The sequence below is a fragment of the Bufo bufo genome, chromosome 4 (assembly GCF_905171765.1).
Source record: "Bufo bufo chromosome 4, aBufBuf1.1, whole genome shotgun sequence".
Taxonomy (NCBI): domain Eukaryota; kingdom Metazoa; phylum Chordata; class Amphibia; order Anura; family Bufonidae; genus Bufo; species Bufo bufo.
This window is the reverse complement of record NC_053392.1, coordinates 483,570,055-483,588,755: the sequence shown is the minus strand read 5'-3', so window position 1 is coordinate 483,588,755 and position 18,701 is coordinate 483,570,055. Positions and strand designations below refer to the sequence as shown.

General features: G+C 43.4%; 1 protein-coding gene across 1 annotated transcript in view; it reads left to right on the top strand.

The window, feature by feature from the left end:
- Window positions 1-18,701, top strand: part of CRIM1 (cysteine rich transmembrane BMP regulator 1) — a 772,316-nt gene that overhangs the window by 606,799 nt on the left and 146,816 nt on the right. Inside the window, exons 8-9 of the mRNA XM_040429546.1 lie at window positions 625-753; window positions 18,313-18,469. Coding sequence (XP_040285480.1) covers window positions 625-753; window positions 18,313-18,469 — 286 coding nt within the window. The remainder of the gene's footprint in view (window positions 1-624; window positions 754-18,312; window positions 18,470-18,701) is intronic.

Here is an 18,701-nt window from a genome sequence, read left to right as displayed (position 1 = left end):
TGGGAGGAAAATACTAGCCTTCCCAGACAAAACCCCTCGCTGTATCACAGTACTGTAATGCTTACTGCAATTAATCTTATTTTACATAGTCTGATTAACGCTTGAACGCTTAATTCTTCTGATCAGTTTCCAGCAGAACATCGTTATGCACTTGATTTACTAAATTCAAACTTATAATAAAAGTGACAAAATGCTGTCACTGTTATCCAATACATTCCAGAACTGTAAGGGTTACATAGCATCAAAAATCAATATAATGCTATGTGACCCCGGCAGTGCTGGAAGTTCAGGACTGGTGCTGCGCTGCAAGTCAGGAAGGGGCCGAAGTCAAAATCATCTTTTTGTTGGCTTCCTTCAAAAAACACTGCACAGAATAATATCAAGTGATATTATTATATTTCTATTTTAGTTTTAATCTTAAATTCTTAGTGTTGTAGGGCATTGATTTAGCAACAGAGAATATGCTGGAGTAGAGTTTTGAAAAAAGTGAGCAAAACTCAATAAAATTATTAAAATCCATCATTAAATGTTTGTTAGAAAACCATATATTGACTATGGATCTGAATATCTTATGTGTGTCATTCCAGTATTAATAAAATGCTACATCCCTTTCATTTTCTGCAGAACCTACATATATCACCATGTCTCCCCCCACATGTGATCTGTTGATAAACTGCACACTGGCGGAGAAGGACTGCAGTTATGGATTCCGGTTAGATCAGAATGGCTGCCGCACCTGTCAGTGTAAGACAAGTAAGTCAGTTTTCAGTGGGTTTTGTAGGTGATGTATCAAACCATAGCCAAGCAATGTGGGATACATGTATACTTCTTTTAATTTACCATGTACAAATACATAGAGCTTCCTTGTTTACTGGAATTTATAGACTTTTTACTTTTCTATTGCTTTCTGTCTTCTGCCCTTTAGTACTCTATGTGCCCATAGACAGTGGGGTGCACCGTTTTATGTTAGCGGGGTGTTCTCAGAATTAAGATGGCCATATGCCTTAATTAGCTGTTAACCAAATGCGTTTTCAGCCAACAGCTATTGCTCTTGACTACCCCACACACATATAAACATACACGTGTTGTCAGTGAAGACAGGAGAATAAGCCGCTGCTTATCTCCTGCCAGAACAAAAGGATCAGACATTGAAATTCATTGCGATCTTCCGTTTCCCCAACATCTTCTGTTAGGAGAGAATCATGATGCCCCATACATATTAGGCTGGGTTCACATCACATTTTTGTCTTACGTTTAACATATCCAAAAAAAAGTATGCATTAATTGGATGTCTCTGATGGATGCCATACAGTGCCATCCATCACCGTAGAGTTCCATTGTAAAAAAAACAAACATGCACTTTAACTCATACATTTTTGGAGGGCATTTTGCAGGATGGTAAAGCCCAGTGTGGTATGCTTTTGAATTCTTTTTTTTTCCCAACGTATATGTTGAACGTAGGACACAAATGTTATGTGAACCTTGCCTTAGGGCTCATTCAGACAGCCGTATGTGTTTTGCGATCTGCAAATTGCGGATCCGCAGAACATGGATACCAGCCCGCGTGCACTCCGCATTTTGCAGACCACACATGGCCGCCACTCTCATAGAAAATGCCTATTTTTCTCCGCAGTTGCGGACAAGAATAGGACATGCTCTATATTTTTTGCGTGGCCGCAGAACGGAACAACGGATGGGGACAGCACACGTTATGCTGTCCGCATCTCTTGTGGTCCCATTGAAATTAGTGTGTGGGCACCTGTTCCGCAAACGTGTGGAACGGATGAGGAACAAAACATACGGCTGTCTGACGGCTAAACCAAACTAAGCAGATCCGCCCCGATAATCTAATCTGTATTGGGCCGTTTAATCCCTTTAATAGATTAAGCATATCATTACCCAATTATTTTCCTGTTTAGCTCTTTGAACGCTATGGCATGTCATTAGTAGCAAGACTGCTTAGTTCAGGAGTGAATGCCCTTAAGTAAGTCCGCAAATCCCAGTAAGTGCCAAACGCCTTCTGGAAGTCACTGGCTTTCCTCTTCTAATTGTCAGTTATCTCAGGACATAAGTCTATTTCATAGAATGTACAATACAAGAGAAAAGGGCAGGACATCATGCCCAAACCTTGTTGGGATATGTGGTCAGCAGCGCTGACTGTCACTATGAACTATACAGTTCATTGTCGCCCAGGACATAACTGTGGATGAATACTGAGAATAAAGAAAATTAGATTCTTACATAGATTAGGCTATCCTCTGATTATTAAACAACGTGCTGGGCGGTGTGATTTCAGTTTAATATGGTGCCAGAAAACCGCCTTAAGTCATCAGCACTGACAGCTGGTAGGACAAACGTGAAGTAAATCTCAACAGTAGTGTTAATTTCCTTTAACTGAGCTGAAATGATATTGAAGCAGATGTCCTGATCATCCCTTCCCTTCTGGTACCTAGAGGCCTAGCGCTACTGTAGAAACGGCTGCACTCTACCTAAATATATGGGGAACAGCGACGTCTAATTTTGCTAATTCATATAATCCACGATGCTGTACTAAACTTCACAAACTGAATACTGAGGGAACGTTTGACAACGTTTTGTATTCTTTTGTCCCTGAACTGCATTTCTTAACCTAATTTGATACTTAAGGGCTGTTTCACACGAGCGGATGCCGTGCGTGACATCCTCTCCGTGAATGACAGCCAAGACCCGATGCAGACTGCAGAAGCACGGAGCACTAACATGATTGATAATGCTCCGTGCCTCTCTGTGATCTCTTTACTACGAAATCACAGTGACAACTTTATCTCACTGTGATTTCGTAGTAAAAAGATCACAGAGAGGCACGGAGCATTATCAATCATGTTAATGCTCCGTGCTTCTGCAGTCTGCATCGGGTCTTGGCTGTCATTCACGGAGCGGATGTCACGCACGGCATCTGCTCGTGTGAAACAGCCCTAAAGGGGACCTGTCACCTCTCCTGACATGTCTGTTTTACTAAATGTTAATAAAATCTAAAAAAAAACAAAAAAACATTTGGGGTCATTTATGAAATTGGTGTAAAGTAGAATTGGCTTAGTTGTCCATAGCAACCAATCAGATTCCACCTTTCATTTTTCACAGCTCCTTTGGAAAATAAAAGGTGGAATCTGATAAAAAAAAAAAAAAACATGTTCTATCCTTTGTGAAGCAGACATATGGATGGAGAAAGCACACAAAAGTCATCCGTGTGCTTTTCAGATCTGTGTGTCCTTTGCACAAAGTGCAAGCCGCGGACCCTTTGCAAAAAAAATGCAGACAGCTAAAGGACCGCAAAATGCTTATGGTTGTGCATGAGGCCGGTGGGTAAGGCAGAATGAAACTCCATGAAGAGGCCTGCTGCACGCCTGTATGCTGATCGGAGCTGTTTTTGGCTTGACGATATTTGCAGTTAGTAATTCTGGATCAGAGGACGTATAATAGTATTGTCAATACCTGTTCCTCCTCTTTTTCTTGTCTTGAATTGGGACTGCATATCATGGAGAGTATCCATGGCATTCCATTTTCAGAATCTCGTAAACTTCTGAGCTTCTGGCAGAAAAGTGCTTTGCTATCTTTGAAGCCTAGTACAAAGGAAGTTTGTTTGCAGACTAAGAAAGAGCCACTCTCTGTTATCTGTGAAATATCGAGGATTAGAGCAAAATTGGTATAAAGTATAAACACAGAAGGGGCAGATATGTCACTCACAGCATGGGGTTTGCAGAGAAGTCTTCTTATGCCCACATCCAGAGCAGGTAATTCTACCTCACCTCTGTCTAGGATCTGGATCAGTACTTTTTGTCTTAAAAAATCAACACATATATTTATAGCTCTGTGTAAAGAGACTTTCACACTTGCGTTGTTGGTTTCCGGCAGGCAGGTCCGTCGCCGGAACTGCCTGCCGGATCCGGAAATCTGTATGCAAACGGATACCATTTGTAGACGGATCCGGATGTGGATCCGGATCCATCTCTCCAGTGTCATCCGGAAAAACTGATCCGGTATTTATCTTTTTCACATTTTTAAAGGTCTGCGGATCCGTTTTTACGGAACACTTGGGTCCGGATCCGGCATTAATGCATTTCAATGGAAAATAATGCTGCGGTATTTTCTCTGTTCAAAAACCGTACAGTAACTGAACTGAAGACATCCTGATGCATACTGAACGGATTGCTCTCCATTCAGAATGCTGATAGTTTTTTTTCCGGTATTGAGCCCCTAGGACGGAACTCAATGGCGGAAAAGTTTAACGCAAATGTGAAAGTACCCTAAGAGTGGTAATAGATTTTATAAGTCAAAAAAGGAGGAAGAGAAAATTGTGTTCACTCACTTAGCTCTGCTGATTACCATTTGGCAGCGTAGGACCGTGTTCTCACTAGTATCTAAATTATTCATAATACCGTAGATGTATTCACTGTGCAGAATGCATCCATTTACATTAAGTTCTTGATCTGTCTGCAGCAATCTATTTTTTCAATCCCCAATTTTGATCAAATTAATGAGTGTGTTACAATTAGGAGACGGGCAAGGCCTAGAAACCACAATGGTGTATTATGTACCCAGGAATAACAAGTAGCATCCCATAGCAAAGGTTGGGATGTGGTCCCCCTTCAACAAGCGAGTTCAAGAAATTAAAAGCTTTTGATGGCCTCACCTTCTTCACAACACTCCCTAAATATGCCTCCTTTATTATCAAAAGTTATTTATCATTTCAATTATTTTGTATTATTTACATTGTTTTTTTTTTTTCATATAAAAATAGTTTATTTTATATGTTTCTATTCATATATTAAAATATTGGAAAATATACAATAAATTTTTTTCCACTAGTGATAAGTAAAGCAAGCTTCTCGTCATAAATCCCAAATCGCTCCGTACAAAACTTCAGATCAATGCATTAAAATGGACGGCCTCCGATGAGGCAAAGCTAGTTATTTGCGAAGTCGCGTGAGACTTCTTTGAATAACATTGGGATTTGGTTTTTAAAGTGATAAACCACTTTAAAACTTGGATCCAAACTCGGCTTCTGTTCCGAGTGGTACCTTGGAACCGGAGCTGAGTTTGGATCCAAGTTTTAAAGTGGAACAAAGAGAATAACTAACTTTGCCTCATCGGCGATGGATCTCCGTACTGCATTAATCTGAATTTTTTAACAAAGCGACTTCGGATCTATGATCTGTAGCTCGCTTCACTCATCAGTAATTTTCACAGTTCTTGTCAGCATTGCCATGTATACTGGGACAGGGTCAGCAGCCACCTCTGTTGAACTGCTGAAAACCAGTACCCTTAGGCCTCATGCACACGACCGTTGTGTGCACCCGTGGCCGTTGTGCCGTTTTCCGTTTTTTTTTCGCGGACCCATTGACTTTCAATGGGTCCGTGGAAAAATCGGAAAATGCACCGTTTTGCAGCCGCATCCGTGATCCGTGTTTCCTGGCCGTGAAAAAAATATGACCTGTCCTATTTTTTTCACGGCCAACGGTTCACGGACCCATTCAAGTCAATGGGTCCGTGAAAGAACATGAATGCACACAAGATTGGCATCCGTGTCCGTGATCCGTGGCCGTAGGTTAGTTTTTATACAGACGGATCCGAAGATCCGTCTGCATAAAAGCTTTTTCAAAGCTGAGTTTTCACTTCGTGAAAACTCAGAACAGACAGTATATTCTAACACAGAAGCGTTCCCATGGTGATGGGGACGCTTCTAGTTAGAATACACTACAAACTGTGTACAAGACTGCCCCCTGCTGCCTGGCAGCACCCGATCTCTTACAGGGGGCCGTGATCAGCACAATTAACCCCTTCAGGTGTGGCACCTGAAGGGGTTAATTGTGCTGATCACGGCCCCCTGTAAGAGATCAGGGCTGCCAGGCAGCAGGGGGCAGACCCTCCCCCCCCTCCCCAGTTTGAATATCATTGGTGGCCAGTGCGGCCCCCCCCCCCCCCCTCTATTGTAACAATAGGTTGGTGGCCAGTGCGGCCCCCCCCCTCCCTCTATTGTAATAATTCGTTGGTGGCACAGTGTGCGCCCCTCCCTCCCTCTACTGTAATAATTCGTTGGTGGCACAGTGTGCGCCCCCCATCGGCCCCCCCTTCCTCTATAGCATTAACAACATTGGTGGCCAGTGTGCGGCCTCCCATCTCTCCCCCCCCCCCCCCCATCATTGGTGGCAGCGGAGTTCCGATCGGAGTCCCAGTTTAATCACTGGGGCTCCGATCGGTAACCATGGCAACCAGGACGCTACTACAGTCCTGGTTGCCATGGTTACTTAGCAATAGTACAATAGTAGAAGATTCATACTTACCTGCTGCTGCGATGTTCGTGTCCGGCCGGGAGCTCCACCTACTGGTAAGTGACAGGTCTGTGCGGCGCATTGCTAAATGAACCGTCACTTACCAGTAGGAGGAGCTCCCGGCCGGACACGAACATCGCAGCTCCCAGGTAAGTATGAATCTTTTACTATTGTACTATTGCTATTAACCCGCTGCCACCAATGATCGGGGGGGGGGGGGGGAGATGGGAGGCCGCACACTGGCCACCAATGTTGTTAATGCTATAGAGGGAGGGGGGGCCAATGGGGGTGCACACTGTGCCACCAACGATTTATTACAATAGAGGGAGGAAGGGGGGGGGCGCACACTGTGCCACCAACAAATTATTACAATAGAGGGAGGAAGGGGGGGGGGGGGCGCACACTGTGCCACCAACGAATTATTACAATAGAGGGAGGAAGGGGGGGCGGGGGGGGCACACTGTGCCACCAACAAATTATTACAATGGAAGGGGGGGGGGGGGGGGCACTGGCCACCAATGATATTCAAACTGGGGAGGGGGGGGGGGGGTCTGCCCCCTGCAGCCCTGATCTCTTACAGGGGGATATGATAGTACAATTAACCCCTTCAGGTGCGGCACCTGAGGGGTTAATTGTGCTGATCACGGCCCCCTGTAAGAGATCGGATGCTGCTAGGCAGCAGGGGGCTGTCATGTACACAGTTTGTAGTATATTCTAACTAGAAGCGTCCCCATCACCATGGGAACGCCTCTGTGTTAGAATATACTGTCGGAAATGAGGTCTCACGATCTAACTCATATCCGACAGTATATTCGAACATAGAGGCGTTCCCATGGTGATGGGGACGCTTCAAGTTAAAATATACCATCGGATTGGAGAAAACTCTGATCCGATGGTATAAAAGGGACTCCAGACTTTACATTGAAAGTCAATGGGGACGGATCCGTTTGAAATGGCACCATATTGTGTCAACGTCAAACGGATCCGTCCCCATTGACTTGCATTGTAATTCAGGACGGATCCGTTTGGCTCCGCACGGCCAGGCGGACACCAAAACGACTTTTTTTTCATGTCCGTGGATCCTCCAAAAATCAAGGAAGACCCACGGACGAAAAAACGGTCACGGATCACAGGAAAACGGAACCCCGTTTTGCGGACCGCAAAAAAAATACGGTCGTCTGCATGAGGCCTTACCTTAGCCCTAATTTGGTTTAAGGGGTTCTCCGGGAATTAATAAAATTCCCGAAAATACTTAAAGAGGACCTATTGCCACAAAATTCTATGCAATCTGAAAGTACCATGTTATAGAGCAGGAGGAGCCGAGCAGATTTTTATATAGTTTTGTGGGAAAAGATTCAGTAAAACCAGTAATTTATACATTTATATCTCAGTTTTTTCCACCTCCTGTGAAGAGCTATTGGTACAGTGACTGACAGCGATCTCTGTATGTACACTGTATGTACACTTATACTCACAATGCTGTCAATCACTGATAACACCTCCCCTGTGTACTGATAGGAGGAGGAAAAAGCTGAGATATAAATGTATAAATTACAGGTTTTAGTGAATCTTTTCCCACAAAACTATATATCCGTCTGTTCAGCTTCTCCTGCTCTATAACATGCTGCCTGCAGACTGCACTGCATTTTGTGTTGACAGGTCCTCGTTAAATATGACAAACACATTCATAAATAGCTTTTATTATTTGTAATGGCTCATTTTCTTGGGGAGAAAAAATGGCCTCCATCCTATTAGTGCACACAAAACCCACCCTAATACCACGCAGGACAGATTACTTCAGCACTGTCTCAGCCTCCTCGCTGCTGTAGCTGTCATGAATTACGATCCTGCACACAGCTTCAACACATTTAAGGACTCCAGTTTCTAGCAAAAGCCTTGACAGGCTGCAATACACAACACAACCAATGGGTGATTGCTCATAATCATCATGTTATTTAAAAAATCGGATTATTTTATGATACACGTATCAGGACATGTCCTTCTAAGAGGAAAGGCTAACGATACAGTATAGACAAATATTAGCTGTATGCATATCCCTTGCCTCTAGAAGGAGGAGCTGAACTCCGTGACATTTCTTTGACAGTTGACTCCACTCATTACAGATGCCACAAAGCACACACTCTGCTGCACTGACTATACAGAGAATAAAGGAAGGGAGTGTACGCCTCCAATATGGCTACTCTTAGTGTAAAAAAATAAAAATAATAATAATAATAATTGCTACTGCATTAAAAAAAAGACAAGAACAATTAGAGCCATTTAATAGAGGTGGGTGCCCTCAGCTACCAGGCTCTAAAGCTACCCTGGTAGTACACATTGGTATATACCACTGTAATAGTATTGTTAGACTACAGTGTTAATACCCGCAGGGTACAATTGCTGGTTAATAATATTCACTCATTTTATATTATAATCCAAAAGCTACAGCAGAGTGGAAATGTGAGAAACATAATGCATAAGATAACAGCAAGGGATTTGATAACAAGGTGTTATGGGAGAGCGAAGTGTGTAGTGCAAAGAGTTATGATCTCTCTACAAGTATTAAGAAAATATTCTACAGAGAGACATCACAGGCGGTGAGTCTCCTTTACAAAGGTGCAAAGTGCAGTTCACATTGTGTTTTATCTCATTGTTATGCATCTGCGGATGGATTTGGAGGGAAACCTGGTTTTAGCTTCAATGATGTAGAATATTTTAGACTGAGGGATCATTCACATGAATGTAAGGGGCCCTTGCCGAGGACTGCAATTTGCGGTCCGCAATGCATTGTCACCGACCGTGGGGAAGCCGCATGTGAATCACAGACCCATTCACTTGAATGGGGTCCACGATTCGTCCATTCCGCAAAAAGGTAGAACATGTTCTATCATCTTGCGGAATGGAAGTACGGAACACCACAGAAGCACTCAGTAGTGCTTCCGTGGGGTTCCGTTCCGTGCTTCTGTTCCGTTCCGCACCACATCTCCAGATTTGCAGACCCATTCAAGTGAATGGGTCCGCATCCGTGATGCAGAATGCACACGGGTGGTGACCCGTGTATTGCGGAACCGCCGTATGCGGCCCGCAGCACGGGCTCGGAGCCCTTACGTTCATGTAAATGAGCCCTGAGGTGGAATTTAGGCTTCGTGAAGTGATATCATAGAGGCAGGCTGCACCAGAGTTATGAGGCCTGGGGGGAGGATAAGGGCCAAAGGGAGGATAAGGGTCAAAGTGTTCTAGTTCTGCTTGTGTCCCAGGTTTAACAGAAGTGTGGTGGCACTTCACAGAAGGTCTCTTATCTTTGTATCCATTCTAGACCATCCTATGTGATCTAAATACAATAGCATCCATATGGTGGCCATATGTTGAAGGTGGGTTCAAACTGACAGAAGATGGGGCAACATAATTAGGCAGGGCCACCATATGTGGTCAGGGTAAGCAATACCATATTGCAGAGCAATATACTTTCCCAGCTGAAACAAATACCATAGTGCAGCACAAAATACTGCCACCTGCTCTACATTATTCGACTGTATTACTGTCTTGAGGACGTCGATACAGTTAAATTCAGGAGGACGCTGGCCAGGTACATAAGAGAGAATAGGTTCATTATGAACCCGGCTGGTGGCTATGAGGAGAGCTTGGGTGGTCCTCCTAGGCATCAGCCCACTGGGAGATTTCTCCATAGGGTCTACGGCTAATCCGCCCCTGGGTATACTTCCAACATTTGATCAGCAGGGTTCAGAGATTCGGAAATTGATTCTCAAAGGTTGTCAGGCTCAGCACTTTTCATTTATTTGCATAGAAATTGCAACCCGCTTTAAACTATACTATTCCATCATGAGAAATAATTTGCTTTTGAAAAAACTTAAATAAACATTTGTACCTAGAAAGGGTTAAACTGTCTCAATAATTAGCATAGATAGCATGACTGGAGCTGTGAGAAAAGTGACATCATTAGTATGGATTTGCATTCCTACACGTTTCTGTTTACAGAAAAACAAACCGATGCGGAAAGTGCTAATAAGTTGCTATTTTATACATGAAAATATTGTTGCATGTGTTATCATGGGAGTTTACACCTGTCCCGAATGCATTGATAGAATTTCTTGTGAAATCATCACGCTTGGTTGCACTCTCTGGGATGTGTTCTTGTCGATAAAACAGCATTTATTTCTAGTAGACACAGTTGAAGAACTGATGTCACTAGACAGGTTTCCTATGAGCAACAAAGGCAAGCAGCTATCGCCAAGGGTGTCTTCAAGTGACGGTTTGGACAAGCCGAATTCCAAATGTGCACTCCAGTTGTTGTACGGACATTACAAAAGAAATGCCTCTTTCTCTACCTATCAGACACTTCCTCCTGTTATGTATCTGGCTACTACACTTGCTCTGCACTCACTGAAAAGAAACATACACTATTCTGTTTCGCAGAGGGATTATATTACGCAGAGCAGAGCAAACAATGTGTGACAAATAAAAATTTGACTATGTCACAGTTTTAATGATGGCAACACTAATCATACTTTTCAGCGTAAAGTCTGATTTATAATGTCTTAAACGCTCTGCTACTGCCCTCCTTGTTGGATAGGGGTGGAAGAGGGGATTTGTAGACAGGCTGACTGTTCTCGTGTCTCATGGAGGAGCAGATGATTGATCATAGTATTGAGACTGTGAGAACTTGAGAAGCTAACTCATGACTGATACATCAGTTGATGCAGGAACACAATTATGAGCTGTGGCAAAAGGTGCAGTGCTTCTGAGTGCGGGAGGACATTTTAGGAGCTAGTCTTGGCCCCTTCTGGAGCTGAGCTTAGGAAAAGCTAACAATTTGAGATGGAGCCTGTGGAGAAGTGCTAAAAAGTACATGAAATGCATGTACAAGAGGGCTTATTCAGAAAGTTTTACTAGAATAATTGATTTGCCTTGCATAGCAACCAAGGACAATATCATGGAGTTTGTATGTTTTCCCTGTTTCTGCGTGGCTTTCCTCCAGGTACTCTAGTTTCCTCCCACACTCCAAAGACATACTAATAGAGATTTTGAGCCCCGTTGGGAACAGCAAGCCATGATAACATCTGTAAAGCACTGTGGAATATGGCAGAGCTATAAATGTGAGTAAAATTAATAAAATAGTTATGCCCCGTTGGACCATGGGCACAGCTAATGCTTATGAGCCCTGGTTCAAAAGTTCAGCTTAGCGGCCCACCAGCCTCCACTTTGTGCCCCACAGTAATCTACATTTTTTTGTGTCCCCCACACAGTAATAATACCAACTAAGTGCCCTTTACAGTAGTTGCCCCTGTTTATCCCAACACATTGTAATAAGCACCCTTTGTTCTCCCAAAATAATGATCTCCCTTATGAGCCCACAAAGTAATTTTGCCACCATTGTGCCCCTCAAACTGTGGAGTTGGTTCCTACTCCACCTATGGCTGCAGAAGCTATCACGACAGACAGCTTAGAGATTGTATAGGGTTTAGCTCAGCTTCTGATTTCATACCTCCACTTATCTGCTTGTGTTGGGAGGAATGGGAAGCCATCAAGACCAGGTTGACCTATTTGAGGAGTTGCCATGTCAAAGCAGACAAAGGGGAGGAAGTCTCCATTGGCTTCGGGTGTTCAGGACATAGTAGTGCTCCATTGCAGGGGAGGGAAAACCAAGAGCTTATTCGGTACAGGAGGCAGGGGTAGAACAGAGCAGCACTAAGGGGCTGTACCGAATTGGATCTGCAAAAAATTAGCCTCTGAGCTATAAATTGGTTTTCCTTCTGCTCCTACTCCAGAACATGCTTCCTGCAGAGCAGACACCATGTTTAACGCTCAAGGTTTTTTTCACGTATGCTGTGCTTCAGCGCAGAGGAGACGGATAATGGTCCATGGAATAGAATTGTCTAGAGGTTCGTTTCTTACTGGTCGCAGAAGGTTTAAAAACAAACCTTGCATTTCTTACCACGTCCAACGATGCGATTTTTTTTGCCAAACTTATTACCTTGCTCCATTTATCCTGAGACAGGTGAAGATGAAAGGAAGGACCCACATCAATTGTAGTTTGCCCCATCTGTCAGCAGATTTGTACTTATGAAACTGGCTGACCTGTTGCCTGTGTACTTGGCGGCTGAAGGCATCTGTGTTGGCCCCATGTTCATATGTGCCTGCATTGCTGAGAAAAATATATAGTATATGCCAAAATGAGTCTCTAGGAGCAATGGGGGAGTTGCCGTTACACCTAGAGGCTCTGCTTTCTCTGCACTTTGATTGACAGGGTAAGGGATTATGACTTTTTCACTGCCTGACCCTGTCAATCAAAGTGGAGAGGGTGCAGCAATTTCAGGGAGAGCAGAGCCTCTAGGTGTAACGGCAACTCCCCCGTTGCTCCTAGAGGCTCATTTGCCTATACTAAACCTTCATTTTTCTCAGCAATGCGGGCACATATGAACATGGGGCGAACACAGATACCTTCAGCTGCCAAGCGCACATGTAACGGGTCATCCAGCATCATAGGAACAAATATGCTGACAGATGTCCTTTAAATGGATACTTGTCCAGCTTCTACAATCTTTGACAATCAGATGTTCTTGCAAGGAAAGTTATATCTGTCCACCCATTTTTGCTATGGTGGCCATTGCAGGGGATATGTAGCATAACATGCCAGCCATTTATATGGCTAGAGTGGGAGCCGCTTCAATATAGCGGCACTGTTTGAACTCGTATAGGGATCTTCCTATGTCATCCATATGTCCTATTAATTCTACTTTCACACTAGGTTTTTTTTTCGGATCCGTCATGGATCTGCAAAAAACGATTCAGTTACAATAATACAACAGCATGCATCCGTCATGAACGGATCCGGTTGTATTATGTCTTATGTAGCCATGACGGATCCGTCATGAACACCATTGAAAGTCAATGAGAGATGGATCAGTTTTCTATTGTGTCAGAGAAAATGGATCCGTCCCCATTGACTTACATTGTGTGTCAGGACGGATCCGTTTTGCTCCGCACCACGTCGCGGACAGAAAAACGCTGCTTGCAGAGTTATTCCGTCCGCGATGGGAGTGCAACCAAATGGAACGGAAGGCATTTTGGTGCATTCTGTTTCGTTAAGTTCCGTTTTGTCCCCATTGACAATGAATGGGGACAAAACTGAAGTGTTTTCTTCCGCTATTGAGATCCTATGATGGATCTCAATAGGGGAATTGAAAACGCTAGTGGGAAAGTAGCCTAAGGTGTATGGACAGAGGCTGCCCTGATGGGACAACCCTTTAAAGTTGGTCTTTTAATACCTATAAAATATTGACACTGCTTCGCCCTGTGACATCATCTGATATACCTTTATTGCATGAAGCCACCCATTTCAGGATTGTGTTTAAGTCTACCTACAGTTATATGATGGGTGCTACCTAGAAGAATGTAAGTCAGTCAATAAATATGTAGGACCGTGCTCCTGCTCCTATATATTTTGGTACTGGTATCCCATTACCCATTTATGTCTTTTTTTTAAATCAAGCTCACAGAGGTTCAGTCCAATAAATTAGCTAGCAGGAGCAAGATTTCATGGCTTTGGCACATCATCTGTCACCAGCGCTAAGAGGTTCAGCAGTCCAGCCTGAGATTAATGTGGAAGAATACCTGAGTGACTCTTAATTGAGGAATACATTTCACGCAGGTAAATTACTTGGAATAAGGGTCTCTCTTGTAGACTCACCAGCATTGAATTTCTTTGATTGGAAACCTGAGGGATCAATATGACCTTGTACAAGGCGGCAGTGGCAAGCATGCATAAACACCTGTACCACTCGGACCCAGCAGGGGGTCTGTTCTCATTAGATGGAGCAGAGTACAAATAAATCACTGATTGTGACTGCATCCAGCAGGGTGCTATCATCCTTGAACGCATTATGTACAATCAGTGGGTTTCCATGCCCAGCAGTTAAGTGCCTCTCGCTGTGGTCAAATTAACATAGCCACTAGGATAGGACCCCTCTCTGCAGAGGTTAATTGTTTCTTTCTGTGATTTTCAGGGAGCGTGAAACTGCAAAGTATCAGGTGGTTTCACCGGTAGAATATGTTGCGGCTTGTCAAAGAGATGCAAGCCGTTATTGAGGTTTGTGTTAACTACCTGAATGGCGGTTTTTGAAGTGCACATTTAGGATGGTACCAAGTAAAACTACCTTTAATTAAGCACAAATGTATCTGAAACGAGACCTAGCTTCCAGGGACCCCCTCCATTCCTCCGTGCATATCATAAATAGAAAGTAGTCCTTTAATCATTAACAATTATACCTACTGAGCTTTCATCTTCGTACAGCATGTAGGAAAATTGTGTGCTTGTCTTTTTACTCACTGTTTCCATTATGAGGATATTCACAAATGATGAGCATATTATCTGTGTCCTAAAGCGTCTCTTACAGAGCATATAAAACTGCTGTCCTATCTGTCAGCGCTTCCTAGCACTGAAAGCTGTGTCTTGTGTCAGACCTATATTTTTCGCAGTCTACACAGCAGTAACATCATAAGATTTTGTCTCATCTCATTACATTATTCATTCATCACATGTTAAAGGGGGTATCCAGGAGTCTAAAAATTCATAGAAATGATTGCCAAATGCATAAATAAATAATGCGATGGCTTTAGGTGTGTTTTATGCTTTCTCTGGACTCTCTTTAGACTCTTTTTCTGCTTTCTTTGGATTCCCTACTCCTCCTATTCCACCAGTGCGCTCCATTAGTGGAGCTTGTTAAGGACATGTCAGTGGTATTACAGGTAGACCTTCCCTGTACTCTGCCACTACACCTCTCTCCATTTTTCATCCACACCCAGTCCAACTGATCCCCACCCAGTACACCACCTCATTGCATCTCCTTCTGGGTGCTGCACTGTCCTCTGTATCTCCTCTTGCTGCGTGTCAGATATGTGGGCTGTCTGATATTGGGTCTTACAACAGCACATGTGTAGTCTTTTATTTTTGGTGCATACCTTGTCGTGAAACAGGACCACAGGCAGGTCATGTAGGTAGGTAGGCAGGTCATGTACATTTTATTAGTAGTTAAGCAGGGAAAGATCACTTGTGCAATGAAGGTACATGATCAGGAGGTGTTTAAGTGATATGGATCAGATTCACAGCAATAATAGGAAATTTTAACAGGGGATAGACTATAAGTTCATGACCTTTGATTTGGGATACAATTGAGAAAAGAAAAGTCCTGGCAATGTGAACTGGTAAGTGCCTCCAGTTCTTCCAGTCCAGTACCAGGTAGGTGACAAGATGTTTGCTGCTCTCCAACGCTGGATTAAGATTACAAGGTAGGTCTTTTGTGATGCATTGGTAATGGAAGATTAAGGAGGAATGTGGCTGAAGCTTCTAATCTCCCTTCCATAGCTCTCTTTCAAAATGTATGCTCATGCTCTTTGATTTTCGCAATGTACTGGCAACTATAGGCTATAGACCCATTGTTACAGATGCTGCAAAAACAAGACCTACCCTAAATCCCATTTTTGTGAGGGTGTACCAGATCCTAAATTCAGAATCTTTGACTTGGGTTGTAAGGAGGCCAGGGTGGGTGAGATCCCATGTGCTCTATCAGATGCTCTTGATGCCGCCTATATCTGTGCCAACTTGTACATGGTTCAGAGCTCTGGCAAGAACAGATTCCACGTCAGATTGTCTCCACATCATTCTATGGTAGAGCAGATAGACTTCAGTCTGGAATGTGTGATGCTTTAGGAAAACCTCAAGGCACAGTGACCAGAGTCCATGTAAGGGGTTAAATGGCCTAGAAACGCGCTTCTGCCGGTTGGGCCATTAGAGTAGGAGCACAGCTCTAATGTTAGAGCCGTGCCCCTGCTTTCACCTGCAGTGCAATGCTGTAAAAAGGCAGCAGCCTAGCCTAAGACCCCTTCTAGACTGCTGTAGAAAGGCGTATTGGTGGTTACTAAAGGGTTAAGCTGGCTGTACACATTAGATTAAAGGGAGTCTAACACCTGAGACAACTGTATGTAACCAAGCCCAGTGTTAAATAGGTATCCCCAGGAGAGTAGGCAGTGCGGTTGGTCTTGTTGCAACCAAACCCCACTTCTTTCTCTTGTCCTTCTCTCGGACCACTGATTGAAGACCTAAGCAGTAGGTAAGTAATCTTGCAGGGTCCTGTTTTCATGTGCATGCATCGGTTAATTTCATATAGACACATGCCTAGTTCCTTAATTTTTTTTGTTAGTTCCACCAGAGACTCAGGTCTGCACTGCTCACATCTTTGCATGAAAACGGCCAACGCATGCGAGAGAATACAGGGCCACCTGAGATTGTGTATCTACTACCCGGCCCTGTTAATGTTCCGATAAAGGAGTCAGACAGAGAAAGGAGTGAAGCTTGGGTGCAACAAACACAACTACAGCACTCTTATTGCACTAAACCCCTCTTTTGCATATGGATAAAAAGTGGAAATCTCTCTGCAGGAGAGCTGTGGATCAACAAAACAAGGGTGCCATTGTAATGAGGTGAACAGTACCTACTTGGCGCTGGGCTTGGTTACATAGAGATATCACTGGTGACAGACTTCAGACTTTCTGAGGTACCTTCAACTCCCTGAGATATCAGCAGAGGAGCTTACTCCGCTCTCCCTATTGAGAACACATGAACACTGTGCATTTGTTTGGGAGTCTGGGGAGATATCATCGGCTGAATGAGCATTTGGCCAACACCTGTCTACTGCGTTTGGCCAGCCTTGGTGTCTACGTTTTGTTTGACAGAGAATAATACATTCATGCCAAGCACTTAATTCATTGTTCTAGATGTATTTTGCCAAATCACCTAATTCAGCATTGTGTTCTTGATGAAACAGCTGAATTGAGAAATGATGAGACATTCCTGACAAGTCAACAGGTCTGCTTACTGTCGAACTTCTCCTGGCAACATTTTGCTTCTCCCCATGTGTAAGACAAAAGCTTTCTTTATCTTGCAAACACTATACTCGTCAATAAGGCAAACAAAACATTTTGAAGGAAGGGAGGAAATGAAATGGAGGACAAAGTGATGTCCTCTCATATAAATAATTCCTTGTTTAATGAAGGCTAAAATGTTTTTGAAAAAGTGCATTTTTTCCATATGATTGTGTGTCAGTATACTAAGAATGTTGGGTCACAACAGGTTTACTATAGAGCCTTACTACAGTGGCATAGCGTGTGTTGCTAGTACATGGGGCAAGCCAAGTATTGTCCTCTATTCTGTGGACACGCAGAAGATGCATAGCTACAGGAAGGAGAAATATGACCACCAGTACTTTTTTTTGGGGCAGTGGCAGGATGCGCTCAGTGCACTACCTGCCACAGATTGAATTACGTTGTCTGTAACAGCCGGGCACTCCTCGCAGTTTGGCACCCAGGGCAACCACCCTTCTGCCTACCGCCACAGCAACGCCATGAGGATTTGTAAGAAGAATTATATGCCAATTTCCTATGGACGTGCTGCAGACTTCACCCAAAGGTTGAATCTCTTAAAGTATAACCAAAAAAATATCTAAATGTATATGGGTATATGAAAAAAACTATGAAAAAATAACTTATAATGGAAGAAATGAGCGCATACCATGGGTCCAATATACACGTAGTAGAAGTAAAGCTTAAAGCCTGAGACCTATAAAATACAGTAAATCTGTAACAATGTGCCATAACACCATCGTCTTTTTATGTGGAAGAGGGGCTTTTAGGCCCATTAAGACACCAAGATATATGTTCTATACTTCCTCTTCCCCCTAAAGTCAGCTATCATTGCCTAGTCATGTTCAAATATAGTTTATTCTTGAGGTCTGTGTTATGGCAAGGGGTCTCTATTGTCTGTCCAAGGAAATACTGTCAAAGTGTTGTTACCATTGCCCAATTTACTTCCCTGGTCCCAAATTTGACTTTGCAGTTCTGGCAGCCAAGAAAATGGAATTAATAACCGTTACCTACTGTTTTCTAGTAAACTCTAATTTACTATAACTTGTTTTTTGTGTTTCTTTTAAAGGAGAGGAGCTATGCACTGGACTTATATCTGGTTGTGCCTTGGACTGTCCCTATGGCTTTCAGACTCATCTCCACAACTGTGAGATCTGCCAGTGCCGACCAAGACCCAAGAAGTGCAAGCCCGTGGTCTGTGACAAATACTGTCCTTTCGGCTACCTGTAAGTATTCATGGTGCTTTGTCATTGTTCAGGAAATGTTAGTACCATAAAAACTCATAAAATTCTGGGATATGTCTCCCTGAAGCCCTCCAGCATGAAATAGTATTCTGAGCTAGAAACTCACTGCATTTTAATAGATGTGCTGTCTGACAGTAGCGTCTGCAACCTCCGTGTGTGCATATTTTTGCTAGAACAACTTCATTTATTACATTTATAGTACATCCCTGACTAT